Source organism: Chrysemys picta, chromosome 5 (genome assembly GCF_011386835.1).
Source record: "Chrysemys picta bellii isolate R12L10 chromosome 5, ASM1138683v2, whole genome shotgun sequence".
Classification (NCBI taxonomy): Eukaryota; Metazoa; Chordata; order Testudines; family Emydidae; genus Chrysemys; species Chrysemys picta.
In genome coordinates, this window is record NC_088795.1 from 35,050,970 (window position 1) to 35,072,979 (window position 22,010).

The 22,010-nt window shown below is 40.1% G+C and overlaps 1 protein-coding gene across 1 annotated transcript in view; it reads left to right on the plus strand.

The window, feature by feature from the left end:
• Nucleotides 1–758: 758 nt before the first annotated feature.
• The window catches only part of ENPEP (glutamyl aminopeptidase), a 50,927-nt gene continuing 29,675 nt past the window's right edge, over nucleotides 759–22,010 (plus strand). Inside the window, exons 1-5 of the mRNA XM_024106849.3 lie at nucleotides 759–1,685; nucleotides 9,869–10,010; nucleotides 12,892–13,023; nucleotides 18,203–18,323; nucleotides 21,235–21,389. Of these exons, the coding sequence (XP_023962617.2) occupies nucleotides 1,069–1,685; nucleotides 9,869–10,010; nucleotides 12,892–13,023; nucleotides 18,203–18,323; nucleotides 21,235–21,389 (1,167 nt within the window). The 5' untranslated portion in view covers nucleotides 759–1,068. The remainder of the gene's footprint in view (nucleotides 1,686–9,868; nucleotides 10,011–12,891; nucleotides 13,024–18,202; nucleotides 18,324–21,234; nucleotides 21,390–22,010) is intronic.

Below are 22,010 nucleotides of genomic sequence, written 5' to 3' on the forward strand. Positions count from 1 at the left end.
AATTCCTCCACTATGAGCATAAAACAAATTGGAGATTTCAGTGTTCAGTTCTAATCTACTTTGATAGATTATACATTGAGCCTGAAACTGGAATCTTTACTCACAGAAGTAGACCTTACTCTCAAAAGTTGCCCTTGCAGGATCAGGTTCCACTTGATTCATGTTACCTGAGCTTTGGTTATGGAAATGAAGGTTGTCTAGTGTCTAAATCATATTGGGAGCCACATTTTTAGAAGTTTCTCAAATGGCTCATACAACACAAAACACTAATTGCATTGGCTAAGGAAGTAAATACATCCCTGGCTACCTGTTCCTATGTGCAGTTCTAAAAGATCTCTTGGAAAATTGGTCCTGTATGTGTGAAAAGAGCAAAATTTTAAGGCTTGAAACAAAAGTGAAGCTATATAATTTTATTGCCAATTCTTCTGCCTATAACCACATGGAGTTGTACGGTAAAACAATGACTCTATAAATGAGGGGAAACAACTGACTGAAACTACAAAGATTTTTTTAAAACCTTGGAAATTTTATTGCACAAAAACTTTGGTGGAAGTTCAAGGAAATCATTGGTTGTCAAAACAAACAACAACAGTATTAAAAATAAGAGGTAGTGGCAAAAGTTGAGGCTTCCTAGCAGTTACACCACTATCTGTGAACTTTCTGAAAGCTGCTGACAGAGCTTTGGCATATGATCATCTCCTAACTGCTGATTAACATAGTGCTGTTTTATATTTAACTCAGAGCAGAGCAGGAGGAGTAGAGGGTGGGGCTGAACTGCTTATAAGGAGAGTAGAGTAGTAACAGTGTTCTTCTGTGTCCATTTCCTCTGTCTTTCTTCACAGCTGCACTCCTCTGGATCAACCACTTTTCCTCTGGTTCAGATGAATGCTATCTTTAATTAATTGAGTACATAGTGGAAGGAGAGGTGGCAGAGACAAAAAGGCTGTAACTACACCATTACAATACAAACCGAATCTGCTGGGCTTACTAAAAACAAGCAGCGCGGAGGTGCTTAATAAGCCTTTTTAAGGTTAATGTTTATCTTTGAAAGAAGACAGGGGAGCAAAGATGCAGGGAATGGATTTTGAGGATAAGAAGTCCAAGAGGTATTGCATGAAGAAAAAGCATGTGGCCATCATCTGTGCAGTAGTGGCTGCAGTGGGTTTAGCTGTGGGACTTGGCGTGGGATTAAGCAGACCTGAGCCTTGCCAACCTTCCGGAGGCACAGAACAGCCAGCAACCACTACTCCTGTGACAGTGGAGACACGACACTGCCCTCCCAAAAATGATGCAGATGGAGAATGGACAGATTTCAGGCTACCCACTTACATTAACCCAGAACACTATGAGCTGGAAGTGAAGCCTCTGATGGATGCAGATATCTACACAGGGACAGTCAACATCTCCATCAAGTTGGGGAAACCTACCAAATACTTGTGGCTTCACCTCCGAGAGACCAAGATCACAGAGCTACCCATGCTCTGGAAATCCTCAGGGCAGCAGATTGCACTGATCGAATGTTTTGAATATGAACAACACGAATATGTGGTGATGGAGGCAAAAGAGATGCTCTCTGCTACTACTGCAAATGACAACTATATACTAACCCTGAAGTTCCAAGGCTGGCTGAATGGCTCCCTCGTTGGATTTTATAGAACCACCTACACTGAGAATGGAGTGACCAAGTAAACCCATTTTTTTAAATTTTGACTTGCACATCTATTTCTACTTGCTCAGACCTGCTCTCTCCCTCTCTCACCTTCTCTCTGTCACCAAGTTGCGTACATTTCTGGGCTCTCTTTTAATTTTCCTGCTTCCCTCAGGAAGGTACAGCATTAAGAATGCCAAAGCAGTCTCTGGGCGGCTGCTTACAAAGAAATGTGGGTTGGAGTTTTTATTCTGAAAAACATTTTGGATCTCTATTGGCCACAGTCTATCCCCGATCTTTGCAAAGTCGCATCTGGGAGTTGTATGCGGGGACTGAGTCCTATCTGTTGCTTTGTATGTGTAGTCTGGTACATAACATGCAGCTCTGTACGTTGTTTTCTATCATTCCCCAAAGTAAGAACCGTTCAGTGAAATGCCAACTAACTAGCATTGTGGCAGCTTTCTTGACATAACCGCTTTGATGTTGTAAGCAAAAGGAATGTCAGAATCAGAGCTCCACTTTTCCTTCCCCAGCTGGTTTAAATTACACGTGGGCAGGTTTGAAATTTGGACGATATCTGTGATTTGACATATTTCTGCTCCAGCTCATCCCTTGTAATCAGATCAATGATTATTAAAATGTTGCAAAGGTTTAACCCCAATTAAAGAACCCAAATGTATGTGCTTTTGATGCTCAATTAACCCTTTCCCTGCCTCAGATCTCCACTACTTCAAAGGCAGGGTTTGAAAAATCTGCTAGCCAGTGCAAAGTGGCAAACTTTCCCTGGTGAGAATGTGTTAGGAGAGGGGCACTAAAACCATCACTTTTTACTACATTTATGATTTAAAGGTGACATTTCCAGCCCTGATACTTAGAATGTAACCTGGAATCTGCAGACAGGCTATTGGAATACCTCCTAGCTTTCCTGAATAGCAGCACAGTGAAATTAACAACTCTAGTTAGTTTTCATTGTTGCTATTTAGAACCCTGTGGTGCAACAAGCAAGAGTTACCTCAGCTTCATTCTGCTGCTGACTGGTAATACCATGAGCAAAAGGCAGGGACTGGCAAGGGAGGATGCAAGGGCAGAGAGAAGAGCAAAGGGCAACTGGGTCCCCTCCCCATATGTATAAAAATGAGTTACAGCAGCAATTTGATCTAAGAGGAAGCCATATGGGGAGCATCTGAGCCCCCAATTGGCTCTTCAGCTCTATTCCCTCACTACCGTCCCTATGCAGCTCCTCTGTTATCAATCTAGATAAGATACTTATGGCCCTAGCATCTAACAGCCTCATAATCATTAACACATTTAGTCTCACAGAACCCCTGTAAAGTAGGGAGTTGTTATTTCTAGTTCATTGAAGGAGGGAGAGAGAGGACTTGCCCAAGGTAACACAAGAAATCTGTCAGAGAATCAGGGACAGAACCCCAATTTCCTAAAGCCCAGTTCAGGGTCTTAACCACAAGCTCATCTTTCATCCCACCCCTCTGTCAGCCACCAGGCCTCAGTTTCAGAAGTAGGAGGGAAAGGTGGAACAGCAGCTCAAACAGCAGGAGGCATCCTATCTTCATAGCAAGTGTGTGTGGCAAATGGTGGGAAGGGGATGTGTGTGTGTGTGTGTGTGTATGGATATTAGAGACCAAAAAACTCTGTTAAAAGGACATTATGAAGGTTGCAAAGTCAAACACTAACATATTGGGAACCTTAATTCTGGCCCTTGTTTGTATACACTATGATACAGTCTTTAATTACAGCACTGCATACTATTTTTCCACAGGACCACTGCCTCATTCAGTAGACAGTGGGGATGGTGCTCAATTAATGAGCAATTATTCATTATTTTGTCGTCTTCTCATCATTCCAGGTGTTGCTCTAGGCCTTATTTATTGGACACTATTCAAACCCTGTTCTGGAGATGGAATTATTAAATTTCCTCCTGGCACTCATCACTATTGTATCCATGTGCTTCACAAACATTAATGATTTTACCTTCACAACACCCCTGTAAACAAAGGGATGTTGCTATTCTCGTTTTATGAGATGGGGAACTGAAGCACAGAGAAATTAAGGTCAAATGTACCCACTACTTTGAGGTGATACCAGTATCTGATTTTTTGCAGTGTATGTAGCATTACATTGCATTTTATATATTTAAGCACAGCTCCCAGTGACCTCAGCTGCAGCTGGGAGTTCTCAGCACTTCTGCAAATTAGATACCAGGGTTTCAAGTGAAGCACCATTATTAACCACCTGTGAAAAGTTTGGTTTAACTGATTTTCCTAGCATGACCAGGAACTCTGTGGAAGAGGAAGGGGTACATTCCAGTTCTCTAGGTAGGACAGCATGCCTTAACCACGAGACCGTACATTCTCTTCCTACAATCTCCCTGCCTCTATCATTACACACCTTCCAACATCGGCAATAAATCAGTCAGGGATCCTACAGACATGTCTCCTTCATTACACAACCCTGATTCATTCAGATCTGTTCTGCCTCATTCAGTACACCGAGGTCCTCTGGAAAAAATAGTATCTGACCATGTAATTTAAGACGATCATAATGCATATAAACAAGACTTCTGAATTAAGGTTGCACAGGCAATCTTAATTCTGGCATTTCCTAACTTTTGAGTACTTGACTTTGCAACCTTAATAATATTTCTTTAATGTAGCTTTGTGTGTGTAATCTCCTAAGTTTTCAAAAAAGCAAACTGAAAAGCAAGCAAACAGAAATTCCAACATGTGGAATTATATTGACACTCACACGGTTCATCAGCAGGGTTGGAAGCTTTAGATCCACCACAGAGATGTCTGCCACAGACTTACAGAACAACTGATAACAGTAGTAGATTGTCCCCCTTTATGTGGATTGGCACTAGAGGGGGATGAGAGACACATTTTACCAGTGGTTTTCACAGATATTTGCTGATGGCAGAGGAATGGTGAGGCTCAGGGATCTTGGGTTTCATTCCAGGCTCTGGAGGGGAACGTGCTCAAGTGGACAAACCGTCTTTTGTTTCTCTCTCACTAGCTGGATTTCTTCTGTCCTGTCCTCTTCAATTTGTCCCTGTCCCAGTGCTGTCTGTCCCTCTCTCCATGGCCCCTTGTACAAATCTCATTCTCCTCACCTATTCAGTCCCAGTCTCCTTGCCAAGCCAGTCCTAGTTTCTCTTTGCACTCCTGTCAAGGCTGTATCCCCACTTTGAACTTTAGGGTACAAATGTAGCGGCCTGCATGAAAACTTCTAAGCTTAACTACCAGCTTAGCTCTGGTCCCGCTGCCACCATTCCCAATGGATTCCCTCCCTGGGAAGCCTTGAGAAACCTTTCACCAATTCCCTGGTGAATACAGATCCAACCCCCTTGGATCTAAAACAAGGAGAAATTAACCATTCCCCTCCTTCCTCCCACCAACTCCTGGTGAATCAAGATCCAAACCCCTTGGATCTTAAAACAAGGAAAAATCAATCAGGTTCTTAAAAAGAAGGCTTTTAATTAAAGAAAAAGGTAAAAATCATCTCTGTAAAATCAGTATGGAAATTAACCTTACAGGGTAATCAAACTTAAAGAGCTCAGAGGACTCCCCTCTAGTCTTAGGTTCAAAGTACAGCAAACAAAGATAAACACTCTAGTAAAAGGTACATTTACAAGTTGAGAAAACAAAGGAAAACTAACACGCCTTGCCTGGCTATTTACTTACAAGTTTGAAATAGGAGAGACTTGGTTAGAAAGATGTGAAGAACCTGGATTGATGTCTGGTCCCTTTCAGTCCCGAGAGAGAACACACGCCCAAAACAAAGAACACAAACAAAAGCCTCCCCCCCCCCCCCCAAGATTTGAAAGTATCTTGTCCCCTTATTGGTCCTTTAGGTTAGATGCCAGCCAGGTTACCTGAGCTTCTTAACCCTTTACAGGGAAAAGGATTTTGGAGTCTCTGGCCAGGAGGGATTTTATAGTACTGTACACAGGACAGCTGTTACCCTTCCCTTTATAGTTATGACAACTCCCCATCCCAGTCTCTCCACCTCCACTCCCAGTCTTCCTCATAACATGCACAGTCCCAGTCTCCTCACCCAACAATTCCCCATTTCCCCCTTCTGGTTCCTCATCTAATCTGTTTTTCTCCCTCCACTTTCTCCATCCCCATTAGCTCTCAGTCCCAGTCTCCCTTCCTGGGCTCCTAGTTCAAGCTCTGTGTCCCTCCACTCATATCTCCCTTTCTCCTTGCCCCAATGGTCCCCCCACATCCTGGTTTCTAGTCAGATCTGCCTTCCCTCACCCTTTCTCCCACCAGCTTCACTGCTTGCCAGTCCCAATCCTCCTCGGCTCTTCATCTGATATCAGTCTTCTCCCCCCTCCCCCTCCCCCACACACTTCCCTCCTTGCCCCCTAATCCCACTCTTCTTGCCCAGCCAGTCCCTGTCTACCCACCCAACTCCCAGTTTCTTTCTCCTCTCCCCTCGCCATCAGCCTACAGTCCCAGTCTCCCCACAAAAGATTGCTTGGCCCAATATAATCCCCAGATTTCCCCTCAGGTCCAGCTCTTGTCTCCTCTGCATTCAAATCAGGCTGCTTCCTCTTCCATGTCAACTGTGCCCGGGGGTGGGGTAGGGTCAAAGGTTTGGGTGGGCATTGAGAGCACACGAAAGACAGACTTCCTGCTCTACGTTCAGGTACCCAGCCTCCTCAGTAACCCAGAGCTGTAATTGCAGGGAAAGTTCTACTCAGCCCTAGGCTACAGCATGCCCAATGCAGATGAAATCTTCAGTGAATTTAGAGGCCAAATTCTAACAAGCCACTATGGAACATATGCAAACTGCAATATTTCAAAGGCTTATGAACTTGACCAAATTTGGGCAGATTTTCATGGGCATAGCACAGTCCTGACACAAAGGCCTTGCACCCCCTACCAAAATGTCAAATGCCTCCAGAGCATGCGGGCACTAAAGATTCACGAAGGAAAAAGCACCAGAATTGTTTAACATGGGCAAACAACTTATTTTCCACTCGCCTTGTTCTGAGAAGCAAGCAACTGAACTATTTTGACTGAAATTTTTCAGTAAACGTCACCCTGACGTAGATGCCTGGTGTGGGAGATTTTAGCCCAAATGACAAAAGTTTGGCAATGTTAGAAGCAAGTGAAAACAGGTCTTATCATGGGAAGAATTGAGCAGCATTAACAATAGGCAGTGTTACCAGCCCAGCCTATATTATGAGAGTAGGGCGGGGACCTGGGGGGGCGGGGGGGGAACTGAGCCAGCTGGCAATTAGCTTTCCTCTTGAACAGCCTCAGAAGCTGTGGGACCTGGCTGCTGATGGAGAAGAGGAAGAATGGCAGGGAGGAGGAGGTGGAGTGGAAAAAGCCTGTTAGAGAGCTGTTTCTGCCAGGGCAAAGGATTGCTTAAGCATTGCTGCGGCCCCTTTTCTTTATACACTGGGCACAGGTCCAGACTTCACTGTCCCTTGGATCCACCTCTGGTTTTATACATTCACCAGAGGACAACGTTAGGTCCCAGAGGAAGGATGAGTCCGTGGTTTGAGGACTAGCCTGGGACTTGGGAAACCAGGGTTTAATGCTCTTCTTTGTCACGGACTTCCACTATGACACTGAACAACCAGCTTCTCTGCGCTTCATCTGTAAAATGGGGATAATAGCGCTTTCCTACCTCACAGGGTTGTGGTGAGAATAAATACAATAAACAGAATGTGAGGTGCTCTGATGTGAGAATAACGAGACCTATAAAAGTGCCAAATAAGCATCAGCCTAGAGCGTGACAGAATTTTTTAATCCTCAGCTGCCATCAAGAGATGTGAAATAACTCCAGTTTCTTTTCTTCTGGTATTACTGAGGATACAGATGGGCAAGGCAGCTGTGTCTTGGCTTTGCATAACTAAAATCTGGTTCAGATCGGAGTTCCCTTTTATTCAAACCTCTGAAGTGAAGCATTGTGTGGGCGTGGAGGGGGGCTCAAATGGTGCTAGTTTGGGCACATCTCCAGCTGATAAGGAAGCTGGTATTCCTGGTTTTGTTGGTTGCACAGATGTGAAATAGTTTTCCATTCTCTCCTTGAATTTTCTCTATTTAAAAGGAAGCCAAGGCAGTTGTGGCAGGCAGAAAACACATTTTGCCATGACTGTGTATCCTTATTAAAGTGCCAAAATTTCCCTGGGAAAGTGATGAATCTATGTTTGCAAAAAAATGTATGAAAATCCATTACTTAACTGAGGGAGACAAATCTCTCTCCCTCTCTCTCTCTCATGAAAATCTGTATATGCTTGGCAAAAAATGGTAATTTATCATCGCTCTAAATGTAGCAATGTTTTATTTTGGGAACAACAGCTGCATGTGGTCACAGACAGATCTCCTCTTAATATTCCTGGTATATTTACAACTTTGTCACTTCTGGTTCATGTTTTAAAAACCTAGAGATCAACCGAAATTGCAGGGGTAGAATCCACCTTATACAAAAGGGAGGGTTTTTAATCTTAAAACCAAGTTATACCAGATTTCATTTTTTCTTTAATTACCACTTGTCTGCACAGGAGCATGTCCTGGTCTAGAGGTCTCTGAATCAACCCCCATGAATTGTGGCATTGGGGAATTGCATCACTGGTGTTTCTGCCCACCACAAATGCATGAGGATATATGGTTTATCACCTTATAAATCAGTGAAAAGGTTCTTGTGTTATCAGTCTTTAGGAACATGGATAGAAGAGTGTCCAAACATACAGCAATTTCTTAAAGCAACTGCTGTAAAACAATGCCCAAGGGATTGAAGTTAACTTGGTTGTGAAATATCTCCCAAACCCTACAAAGAGGAGAATGGGACAAAACTTACAAAGCAGAAGAAACTCCATTAGGTCTAAGCTATTTTGAGAGGTTTAGATAAGGTGATGTTCATTACACTTCTTCCTCCAAGACCATGAATTCAAGGCACTTGAGTGAGTGTCCAAATGAATATGAATAGTAAAAGTCGAGATGTATTACTTCCTCAGACTTCTACATGAACCTAGCTGCTACTATAGGTTCTTAATGACCAGTTTAAGATTTAACCATCACAGGGGAAAGCGAAAAGCAACAGAAACATTGAAAAATTGGCTGTCTAGTGAACTTGTGATGGTGGTAAAGATCTATAATTTATTATGAGTATTTTTAATTACTTTTTTTGGGAAAGAACAATAAAAAAATCCACACCTTACCCTAATGTAGCTTGAGCAGAAATGCTGTCCGAAAATGCACCGCATTCCAAATTAATTGAAGAGATATCGGAGATGTGTTCCCCCATGAATCAGAACAGAGAGCATGCTCCATCCCTGAACAGCATGCTGATAGGGGAAAACTTGATTTCATGTAGGAGGATGTTTCATAAAAGCCTTGGCAACATTTTCTAAATGATCCTATTTTGCAACAATTCCCTTAGTCATTTCTATCTAAGTGAGCCCACTTCACTTCCAAGCTAAAACACGCAAACGCACTTGCACTGATTTGTCATTAAGTGTTCTACCCTATTTCAAACATTTCATGTCAGTGCACAATTCATTACTGGAGTCAGTAAAGTTTAGCAGCACTGGCAGGCAGATGTACAGGGTAACCTCTAAGTGATAAATGCCTATAACAAGAAAGTACTGTGCAGGCAGCTTCAGTATTTTGTGGGGGTAGAGTTAAGCCATCACTCAGAAGCTTTTGAAGATGTCTTTTGAAGAGAAGCTCAGGTCCCGATCCTGTAATGAGCTCCAGGAAGACCCAATCAGTGGCGCTTCCTATGGGCAGAGCAGTCCATTCATTCAGAGCTCATCGCTAGATCAGGGCTTTAGTTTCCTTTTAGTTGATGACATTACTAATGTTTACTAATATGAAGTCAATGGGATTACTCACATCGGTAGGATGAGCAGGATTTCCCCTTACTATGGGAGGAACTGCTTGTATTTTACTTTTCCTGCTCTTAAAAAATATTTAAGCACATCCTCCATTTGTGATCAGCAGTTTTACTTGTTTTTTGTTAAAATACCTACTGGTCATGACTTCTAGAAGCCTAAGTATATTTGAGGGTTATAAATATTTAAGTTGTATCTTTATAAAAAGACCACTGACAATAAAACTTTTGCTGGTTCTACTACAGTTTGCAGTACTAACAAACAATTATGTTCATACATGGAAATAACAAAAAATGGCTATCATGAAGGCTTAGGACAATGCAACAAGCTTTTTGTTTATTTTAAAGGAGCATAGCAGCTACTGATCATGAGCCAACAGATGCACGGAAGTCGTTTCCTTGCTTTGATGAGCCCAACAAAAAGGCAACTTACACCATATCAATCATCCATAAAGAACCATTCAAAGCACTCGCAAACATGCCCGTAGAGGTATGTATTTCACAAATGTACTACTTAAGTAGAATGATTCTGTAAAACAAATGTAAGAGTAATTTAAACCTGAACACCCTTGAGTGTTAACAGATCATTTGTTATCTCAGAAGCTATACAGCTTAAGGTTAAATAAGATTTATATAAAATAGGACTGGTTGTTTCGTTATCATTCCTAGTTGTGTATTACTGGCCACCAAGGCTCAACAGTAGAACACAACACAGCAATGCCAATCCCAATGCAGGAGAGAATCACATTTTCTCATTAGCTGCCTATCCCTGGGCTTCCACATGCACAGATATTGTAAACTTGTCTCCCCTATTGGATATATATAAATGATACACAATGGTGTTGTAGCCGTGTTGGTACCAGGATATTCAAGACTCAAAGTGGGAAGAGTAATATTTTATTGGACCAACTGCTGTTGGTGCGAGAGAAAGCTTTCGAGCTTACACAGAGCTGACAAAGAGCTACAGAGGGATCTCCCAGAAGTGGTGACTGGGCAACAAAATGGCAGATGAAATTCATAGAATATCAGGGTTGGAAGGGACCTCAGGAGGTCATCTAGTCCAACCTCCTGATCAAAGCAGGACCAAATTCAGTTTTGATATGTGCAAAGTAACACACATATGTAATGATGGGTTCTAAATTAGCTATTATCACTCAAGAAAAATCTTGGCGTCGCCATGGATAGTTCTCAGAAAACTTCTACTCAGTCTGCAGCAGCAGTCAAAAAGGCTAACAATGTTAAGAACTATTAGGAAAGGGACAGAAATTAAGACAGAAAATATCATAATGCCACTATATAAATCCCTGGTGCACCCACACTTTGAATACTGTGTCCAGTTCTGGTAGCCCCATCTCAAAAAGGATATAGTGGAACTGGAAAAGATTCATAGAAGGGCAAAAAAGATGAGCAAGAGTTTGGACTACTTCTATGTGAGGAGAGGCTAAAAGGATTAGGACTGTTCATCTGAGAAAAGAGACAACTAAGTGGGGATATGATAGCAGTCTATAAAATCATGAATGATGTGGAAAAAGTGAATAGAGACTGTTATTTACTCTTTCCCACAATACAAAAACCAGAGTTCACCTGATAAAATTAATAGGAGGCAGATTTTATACAAACAAGAGGAAGTAATTTTTTTCATACACACACAACTAACCTGTGGAATTCTGTTGCCATAGGATGTTTTGATGGTCAAAAGTATAACTGGGTTCAGAAAAGAACTAGATAAGTTCATGGAGGATAGGTCCAACAATGGCTATTAACCAGAATGGACAGGGACACAACCGCATGCTTTGGGGTGACCCTAAACTTCTGACTACCAGAAGCCATGAGTGGAAGATATGGAGTGATCCACCCCTAAATGCCCTGTTCTTTACACTCTCCCTGAAACTCTGGTATGGTCTACTGTCAGACACAGGCAACTGGGCAAAATGGACCATGGTCTGACTCAGTATGGTATCTCTTGTGTTTTTATATGCTAAAAATACACCTTTTTTTCCTCTGAGTGTAGACATGGCTTAGAAACTTACTGATGTTTTTCATAGACTACTTCATTTTTGTAGGAAATGCTGATGGAGTTTCTAGGAGCAATTTGAGTAACTTGAAAGTAGAAGCATAGTTAACATATTTTGGAAAGATGTTCAAAGCATAAAAAGACTGAATGGAAGGTTCTACAAAAGGATTTGACTGTTTTGCATGAAACAATTATTTTGCACGAAATTGTGTGAAATTTACTTTTGAAAGAACAGGGAAATGCTGATTTCATTTGAATGTTTCTTTGAGATTAGGGGGTACTCAGTCTTAAAAACTCAAAGGGATATTGGGGACAGGAGATATCAGAACAGAGCTGCTCGAATAATGGGAAAAAACAGATTTGTGACTATATAAATAATTTACTTTAATTTGCTTGTGGTATAAAAACATCTGTTATTCATGTAAAGGCTGCTATTCACAAACATTGCAGAAGTTTATTGTATTTCTACTATAGGTATAGTATCTATTATTTGCCATTGCCTTTTTTACTTTTATAGAGTCTCATCCAACCAGGGAGATTATATATATATATATATATATATATATATATATATATATATATATATATATATATATATATATATACATATACATATACATATACATATACATATACATATACATATACACACACACACACACCACATGACCAGTAACAAATAATGAACAGTTGAAGTATTTTGTCCAAACTATTCAGCAAATATTTAAGAATACCAAGTACATTTGCTAAAATCAAGACTGGCTTGCAATGGATTAACAAACCAAAAATCTGGCCAGCTCTAAGAACAAAAGGGTGTCTGAACAACCCCTTGCAAAGCAAACCCACCAAGGTTTACAGCATTAATTACTACTGAAACTGGATTGGATTCAGTGGGCTAAATTCTGCCCTCAGTTACATCTGTACTACCTCACTAGCTTCAGGAAAGTTGCACAGGTTTAAAGGAGGGCATAATGCGGCCCAATCTTTAATTTCTCCATTTTGGTTTTGTGGAGCCATTTCAAGAAGGCTAGCTAGAAAATACATTAAACGGAACTCAAGCATATTGAAAAGCTCATCTTAACAAGAGTATATAAGCACAGACATGCACGGTTTGATTTCTTAATGCAAACAGCTAGAAATAAGAAAACTCATTCTTAGTGCATAAAAACAAAACCCCATCATATGCATTCCACCTTTAAGAAAAAAAATCACTTTGCATGTTCCCATCCCATGAGCTGTGTAAAACCAGAGAGACAATTAGTCATTCCTATAGCTCTTGTTTATATCTGAATATTTTACTCTTTTATGCATATGTTTGCAGTTTCACAAGGTAAGAATTATTTTTCTCCTTCTTCAGCAAACGGTTCAAGTGGGTGATGGCTGGAACAGGACAACTTTTCAGAAATCTGTCCCAATGAGCACATATTTGGTGTGCTTTGCTGTGCACCAGTTTGAATGGATAGAAAGAAAGTCTGCCAGTGGAATTCCTGTAAGTCCAATTTTCATTTTGAACATATTCCAGATGCAAGTTTTAAAAAACATAAATCAGCTTTTCATATTGTATTGCTTAATCTTCCCATTCTTATGGCCTGTGTTCTGCAAAGTCAAACTAGATGATCAAAATAGTCCCTTCTGGCCTTAAAAGCTGTGAATCTATGTGGACTTCATGTCTCTCTTGCTTATTAATCAACAACATTGAAAAACTTGAGTCATAGCAATGCATTGTTATATAAAAATGCATAGTGTACAGTTATTAATTATATTACAGTAGTGCCTATATGCACCAATCAGAGTAGGAATGATGCAGACACATGTTAAAAAGAGACAGTCCCTGCCATGAAGGGCTGAAACCTCAGGTCCTTTGAGCTGAGTATGTTTGGATTTGAATCCACAAATCTGAACTGGCTCCTATAATTTTGGTTGCAGATTGTATCCAAAGGAGTAAAGAGTTTATTTTCCAATTCTGGTTTGGATTCAGCCAAAACTCTTATAAGATTCTACTCGTGAGATTTTTACTATTCAAAATCCTGTGGGACGAGTTCACAAGATTTTACCAGAGTTGTTGAATCTGATGTGAAACCCCAGCCATGATTTAGCCTTTCACTCAACCTCCTTATTCAGCCTGAACTTAATCTGGAATGTTCAACCCCTGTTAACTAGTTATTTGTCCAAGTTTTTCAATGAGAGACAGAAAAATTCTTCCAGTGTGGTGCTGTTGCTAGTTCCCTTCTAAGAATCAGACAACACACTTTTGCAGTAAGGATGTTTTAACCATTTGCTCAGGCTAATTTATTGCTGTTCTAGAGAAAATATTGTCTAATGACTAGGAATCCAGATTTCTGGATTATATTCCCAACACTGCCATTGACTCAGTATGTGACCTTCTGTGGGTAAATCAGTACTTTGCCTCAAGTATCCCAACCTGCAAATCAATCCCTTCCTACGTTATAGGGTTTTCACAAAAATCCCAGAGGTCTCACTTCACTTCTTAGCAAAGATCTAATAGCACAGTGCTGTGCTGAGGTCTCCTTGCTCTAAAACTTTATGTATTTGTACATCTTTGTGCATGCACTACATTTGTCTAAACATGTGACCAGGGTACATTTTGCAATGTGATGCAGTATCCTTGATTTTTTTTAAATTTGTGTTTGTTTGTTTAGTTGCAAATCTAAGTCATAAACTGTGACTCCAAACCTTTAGAGCAAGGTGCTACTGTAGTTCTCAGATAGGCTGCTCCACTTGTTTTCAGTGTCAGGACTATGTTTATCTAGCCTAGACACACACTCTCTAGAGCTTAATCATCTACATGATCAGAATTTGCATGGGTCTTTTGCAAAATTTATTCAGGGAAAAAGAAATAGAATGCTGCAACCGCACACGACATCATTGTTTTGTATATACAAAAGCTCTCCCATTCTACGTTCAGCTACCACACTCTAGGCTGTGAGTTAGGGATTGACCTTTGTTATTTCAAAAGGGAATATTAAAGCAAAGTTATAGTATGACTGTAGCTTTTGTGAATAAAAGTGAATATCTAGAAGTTACAAATACATACATACCTCACTCTTATACAGCACTTTAAAGTGTGTATATGGGGGGAGGGGATGTTAATACCAGAACAGAGTTTGCATGAAGAATCCCCATCTAGTTTGGGCTATAGTTCTTACACATTTTATTTACGTTAGTCAATAAAAATGCCTAAAGATTTGGCTACACTAGAAAGTTTTGCTGCTTAGATGTAGCTAAAGCAGCAGCACCCCCTTAATGTGGATGCAATTATACTCGTAAAAAAAAGTGCTAATACCAGTATAGCTTATTTCAGTTCTGAAGCAGAATAAATTATACAAATGTAATGCACCTTTTTACTAATATCATTTTGTCCACCCTAGACCTTTCACCAGTATAACTATTTCAGTTAGGAACATCCCTAACCAAAATAGTTATGCTGGTAAAACTTTGAAATGTAGACCAGGCCTTACCATAGTGATCAGCACTGCTAGTCAAACAATGGGACAAATCAACTGACAATTTATTCAAAAGAAAATGCCAGTGCTCACTGGATTAATTATTGGCAATAAATCATTTGACCAGCTCTACTAACTACATAGCAGCATAAGATAGTGAGGCTCTGTAACACAATATATTACTTTTTAGCAAAACAAAACAATGCAATTACACAGAAGTCTCACAATATATAATAAAAGCTCTTAAAACTCTTTTGGGATCCCTTCTGAGTTGTTGATCTGGCAGAGATAAGGGTGGAAGAGATAATGAATGAAATGCCTGCAGCTTTAAATGATCATAAGAAATCGATTACTACTCCACATCAGATGTTAAATCTATGTTTTGAGTTTCATAAAGGGAGATTACACAAATCAAACGTAAAAGTAGGTTCTGACGGGTGCAAGAGATTTTCGAGTATGGATCAGCTAGGGAAATGAAGCACACTAAACTGAGTAAAGAGATTACTGAAGGGAAAGTTACAGACAGTAATTGCAAACCAACCCTCGTGGAAATCCCATGGTCTTGATGAAAACCCAATTAAATTTTAGAAGCGGTTTTTTTTTTTTTCCCCTTTCAGTTATCTTCCTCACCACTTTTTCTTGAAGAAAGCTTAATTTCTTTGTACTGAAGCCTATCAACTGCCAACCACGGCTCCTCACCACAGGCCGACTCCTTTGTCCAGTTCAAAGCCTAGACTCAGTCAGGATTTTTTTCAAAGGAACGTTTTTTTCCATCAGACGATTCAGATTCATCAAAAGTGAACATTTTTGTGGACACCTATCATTTTTGACTAAACTTTCATCTGGAAGGTTTCTTGGATCCAGGATGGAATTTATGGTATGTGTGTGAGAGTGAAAAAAAGAGTGAGGTGCAGACACTAGAATAACCAATAAGCCCAATGGTCAGGGCACGCCCCTGGGATATGGAAGACCCAGGTTCAAATCCCTGCCTGATTCAGAGCAGGAATTTGAAGCTAGGTTTTCCACATCCCAGGTGAGTGTCCTCACCACTGGACTACTGCCTATTCTGGATTCTCTCTCTTTTACTTTTGACCACAAATTCCATCCTGGACCTGAGCAACCTTCCAGACAAAGCTTTGTCAGCACAAAATACTTTTCTCAGAAAAGTTTTGATTTTGACAAATTGGCATTTTCTGAAGAAAATTGTTTCACCAAAAAAGCCCATCCAGCTCTAATTGTACATTTTTGAAGGAAAAGGTCTTTGGTCTCTTAAGCCTGGGGGATATTCCATTGCTAAATAGTAATACAAAATTAATTACCATGTGGCAGCGGCAGTTCCTGATCACAGATAGTGGAGGCATGAAAAATCAGCACTTGACATAACATTTTTCTCCTCTTCATTAAAAAAATGTAATTATAGATTTAAAATGTGCATGCATACACCTTAATATCCAAACATACTGCACAGTTAATTGACTAGTCTGTAGTTTGCAGGTTATAATAAACAAATCCAAGTAAGAAATATCACAGAACATGCATATTACCTCAAAGAGCCTATCCTCCTCATACCAGCTTTGGAATTTTCTATTAAAATATCACTCTCACAAGCCAAGCTCTAAGCACGATACTTTTCAGATGGCTTAGCAGCTATCACGCATGCCTATTCCTACCTTACTCCACTGCCAGTCTATTTTTATAATATTAATGTCAACAGTCAGAGTTTAGTCTGCAGCCCTTCTATTAAAGTCAGTTTCCTACACTTACATGAACCATGAAAAGTTGAGAAACTGTCCTGCCAGTGCAGAACAGGAATGCTAAGGGTAACCAGAGCTGGGAAGGAAAGTGAAGGAAACATACGGCAGAGCACACTTCACTATTGCTTCAAAAAGGAACAATATCTATCCACTAAATGAAACATACATATAGAGAGACCAACGACTGTGTGATGTCCTTCCCTTTAAAAGTTCAGGGGACTCTGTACTCTCCTCCCTCCCACCCTCACCATCCCCAAGTGCAAAGCTTTTGCTGCCAGAACAATAAAGTGACCACAGCAGAGAGTGTATGTCTATCGGTTCCCTCTGCATCTGTCAGTCTGTCTCCATCTCCTTCTCTGTTGGCTCCAGAAGTATAACCATTTGACCATACCCTGCTGGGCCCAGGATGTGCCAGCTCCTTGATCCAATGCCCTGAAATGCTAGGTTGCAATCCTGCACTGGTAGGTCGGTGTGGGGAAGGGGTTCCCTACCTCCTCTTCCCTATACAGTGCACTTCTGTAGCAGAGAGTTGTAACAAAAGTAGGTACACAATTGTATTCCACAAGGAAACTCTCAGATACCAAACGACTAGAGGGAAAAAAACACCCTTTTTTCCCCAGCTGGTTTTCTTTGTATGTTTATATGGTCAGTTGCACTGTTTTGTTGATAGAGGGTTGCAGCCCTTCCTGTCTCATGCACTAGTCTTAGGAGAGCATGCATACCTATTGTTTCTTAGAGGGTGTCTATCAGTAACAGTGGCAAAACTTAAGAGTGTTAATTTGGGGAAGCTATCCCTTCAAAAAACTGAAAAGCATAGCTGGTCTTCCAACAAATAAGTTTCCTAAATCTATTCAAATTTGACGTGGTGGCTTCCACTAATTACTGGGAAATGAGGTCAAAGGTCAAATCATAATTAACATAAGTGATGATCAAAAATCCAGAGAGAATTTGTTGAAAGCAGAGGAGCAGACAAATGTAGCAAAATATAGATTAGTAAAATATAGCCTAGGTTTGTACCTTAGTGTTACTTTTTACTTATACAGTGTAACACCATAGATGTGAATGGTACCTTACAAAACAAGTAAAGACAGAATTCCCACCCAAAGAGCTTGTAATCTAAGATTGGACAAAAAAAGGAAATGATAGAGTGAGAGTGGCTGGGAGGAATGAAGAAAATAAGCTCATAACGTTTCATGGATGAATAGTGCACAGATTTGGGGCGGTTACACATGGATTTAATCTATGTATATCTATATATAAAGATGACATTTCATAAACCTCGTCATATAAGTGGTTTAGACAAAGGTCTTAGTGTTAGGTTTAATCTTCCAGAGAAGAAAAAAAAAAAAAAAAAGTCAACCATATTATCCTTCTCTTTGCTAAATATAATTTGATTTGTTTTGTCCAACTGGGATCTGCTCTAATTGTATTTCTCCACTTTGTTTTACAGCTCAGGATATATGCACAGCCACAGCAAATACAAACAGCAGAATATGCAGCAAATGTTACTAAAGTTGTATTTGACTACTTTGAACAGTATTTCGATATGAACTACTCTCTTCCAAAATTAGGTGATTACTACCATTTATATTCTTCATTCTCTTAATTTACTATCACAGTTTTGTTTTCTGCTCTGAGTCATTGTTATTTCATGGGAGAGTGAAAATATAGAAATTTTGCTGCTAGCAATCTGCTGAGATTAAGACTTTATAGTTCAAGACTCTCTCGTATGTCAAGATGGGAGGCTCAGACCCAATTAGGACATTCTCCTCCCTTCATTCTGGCAGCTTGAATCCAAACACTGGCACTAAACACTGCTATTTTAGAGTGTCCAATTTTAAATAACGAGAAATGTTGGTGACATCAACAGAGAAACAATATGGGCTAAATACAGCCAGATGCAGCTTGAGATAAACTGGTTCAGCTCCCAAGGAAACTTCTCGACCAGAGTTACTGGTGACATAAATGATGCAAGTCATGTGACTTGCTCCAATTTCTGTGCACCCATTTCCACCAGGGTGGAGTTTGGATCCACAACTATAATTTATTTTCTATAAATCGGTTGAATGAAGATCCCAGATTCAAACAAAACCAACCTTGATGCTGAACCAAATTTTGCCTGTAGCCCTTATATTTTAAGGTCCCAGAGCAAAACATTAGATCTGAGCATCCCTAAATTTGGATGTTTGAAATCTGGATCTGATTTGTGAAATTTGAACTAATTGGGGATACAATTAGAGCTGTGAAAAAGCTATAAAAGTATCCTCTGCTATAAAATCCAAAGGTATAGTTTATTAAGGTTTATAAACTTAACTGAAAAGGATGGAAATTTTTTTTAAAAGTTAAGGTAGCCAGAGGATTTAAAAAAAAATAATCATGCTATGCGTTGTCTAATGGATTACCCATGTAAAGCAACTGACATGCTAAATTCTCTGAAAGTTTTGACCTTTCTCTTCTCCTCACCCCTGAATATCAACTGAGTCACTATAAATGTCCATCTACGCTACAAATTACAACCAAGTCAGGAGACCTAGCTACAACACAGTTGTCCCTTTACCTGGTTACAAGCTGGCTCCAATTTGTGGATCCATTTAAACTGGATCTTAACTATCTATAACCAAGCGCATGTTTCTGTAACATATCTGATGCCCAGTTAAAGAACATTGATAAGGTCCCATCTACATTGCAAAGTGGAACTCTGTCCCCTGAATTAATAATATTTGTAATGTAGACCATCTTATAGATTTTATATTGTGCTCCTCAAAGTGCCAAGCTGTAGGAGACAAACATCTCAACTCTCCAGTTCAAAACCCAAAAGTCCATCTTTCCTTCATATCTTTATAATATTGTCCCTTCATTATTATAAATTGATTAAATCAGAAATAATGAATCAAAGAGGGTTTTAACAAAATGATTATTTTAAATAAATTAATTTACTATCACATCAAAGCTTCTGGCATCACTATTTTTCTTGTGTTCCTCATTTTGGATCTCTTGACAGACTGTATAATGTGTCCCGCAGACCTTGCCAAGTTGACAGCTATGCCCAGTGACCGAGCTGGCTAGAATAAACACCTGCAATTTGCAATTAGAGCTGTATGTAAGGATCTGTCCAATTTTGAAGCGATTTGTATTTTACCCTTACCCTCACAGAACAGAATGCATGGCCAATCATAGACTCATAGACTTTAAGGTCAGAAGGGACCATTATGATCATCTGGTCTGACCCCCTGCATGCTGCAGGCCACAAAACCGTCCCTACCCTTCCCTTGACTCTGCTGATGAAGTCCCCAAATCCTGTGTCTTGGTGACTTCAATTGGCAGAGAACCCTCCTGCTAGCGATCCCTGCCCCATGCTGCGGAGGAAGGCAAAAAACCTCCAGGGCCTCAGCCAATCTACCCTGGAGGAAAATTCCTTCCCGACCCCAAATATGGCGATCAGTAAGACCCCGAGCATGTAGGCAAGAGTCTCCAGCCTGACCCTTGTTAGCCATTATACTATTTACCTGCTATTGCTCAGTATTCCTCAGCTAATATGTTTTGCCATTAAACCATTCCCTCCATAAACTTATCTAATTTAATCTTAAAACCAGACAGGTCCCTCGCCCCCACTGTTTCCCTCGGAAGATTAGAGTTGGAAGAGATCTCAGGAGGTCATCTAGTCCAACCTCCTGCTCAAAGCAGGACCAACCCCAACTAAATCATCTCAGCCAGGGCTTTGTCAAGCTAGGCCTTAAAAACCTCTAAGGATGGAGATTCCACTACCTCCCTAGGTAACCCATTCCAGGGCTTCACCACCCTCCTAGTGAAATAGTGTTTCCTAATATCCAACCTAGACCTCTCCCACTTCAACTTGAGACCATTGCTTCTTGTTCTGTCATCTGCGAGTCCATAATTCTCATTTTAACTTGTACTGATTATGGAACATGAAGAAAAGTGACTCCACAGATTGAATGAGAAGCAAATGTTGTTCACCATATGGGGGATTAACTTCAGTTAATAAGGCAGTAAATATTTGTTATTCAAGAGGGTGACAAACAATGACATGCCTCATTATGCTACAGTTTCAGATGCTTTATTGCCTACAGCATATCCCTAGAAAATACTAATAATTTCTGGAGCCAAATTTAAGTGTTGGATCACATGTGTATTTCCATAAGTTTGAACAGCACTTTATCTGGGGACAGATCTTTGACTAATGTAAACTGTCAGAACTACATTAAAGTCAATGCAGCTATGACAATTTACATTCAGTTGAGGATGTATCACGGAGCATCCTATACATAGGAACAGAGATCCTGGGGTTCACCCTGTCATTGCAGTATGTAATACAGAAGAAGACTGTCAAATGGTGAGCCACAAAACAAACTATTATCTTATGTTGTGAATAAGCAGATGGACGTCTTCCTACCTAAAAAGGAAATATCACTTAAGAATCTTAGAGAATACAATGTTTACCCAGCTGTCTTTTTTTCAATATAGATAAAATAGCTATTCCAGATTTTGGTACTGGTGCTATGGAAAACTGGGGTCTGATCACTTACAGAGAAACAAACCTACTTTACGATCCCAAAGAATCTGCTTCGTCCAACAAACAGAGAGTGGCAGCTGTGATTGCCCATGAGCTCGTTCACCAGGTAGATTTTATTAAATGTTTAACGTTTTTAAAGCACCAGAAGTGCACAGTATCCATAACTCATTTATGAAAATAATCAGCCATACATTTGGTTCCAGGTCTTCTAAGTATGTTTAAACCTCACTTTAAAATAAGTGCACAAAGGCAATTCTGCTGTTAGAGTTTTACAGTACTGGAATTATTGCAAATGGACTCTTCTCAGAAAATTAGATGCTTAGGACCAGGTTTTCAGCCAGCCTCTGAAAAATCTGCCTGCAACATCATCTCTCTCACATCCACCCACCCACATCATTTACATGTGCAGATATGTGATCTAAGCTTGCAAATGGATGCAACTAAACTCTGGAAGCTGCTTGAAAATTTGGTCCATATAAAGGTAAATCAAATCAAGAGGAAGAAACTAAAAATACTTCCAGTGGTATATGAATCAGTTCCAAATCACCGCTGTAATATGTAATTTCATAATACAAATGATTAATGTGAGTCATCATCTGAATTCCCATTAAAAACCTAGCTTTATGACAAATTCTTCTTCCTGGCAACAGGAAGAATGTAAACAAATGGAGGTACTGCATGAAGATTTGCAAAACTATAATATACACTTATCACGGTGGCTAACACT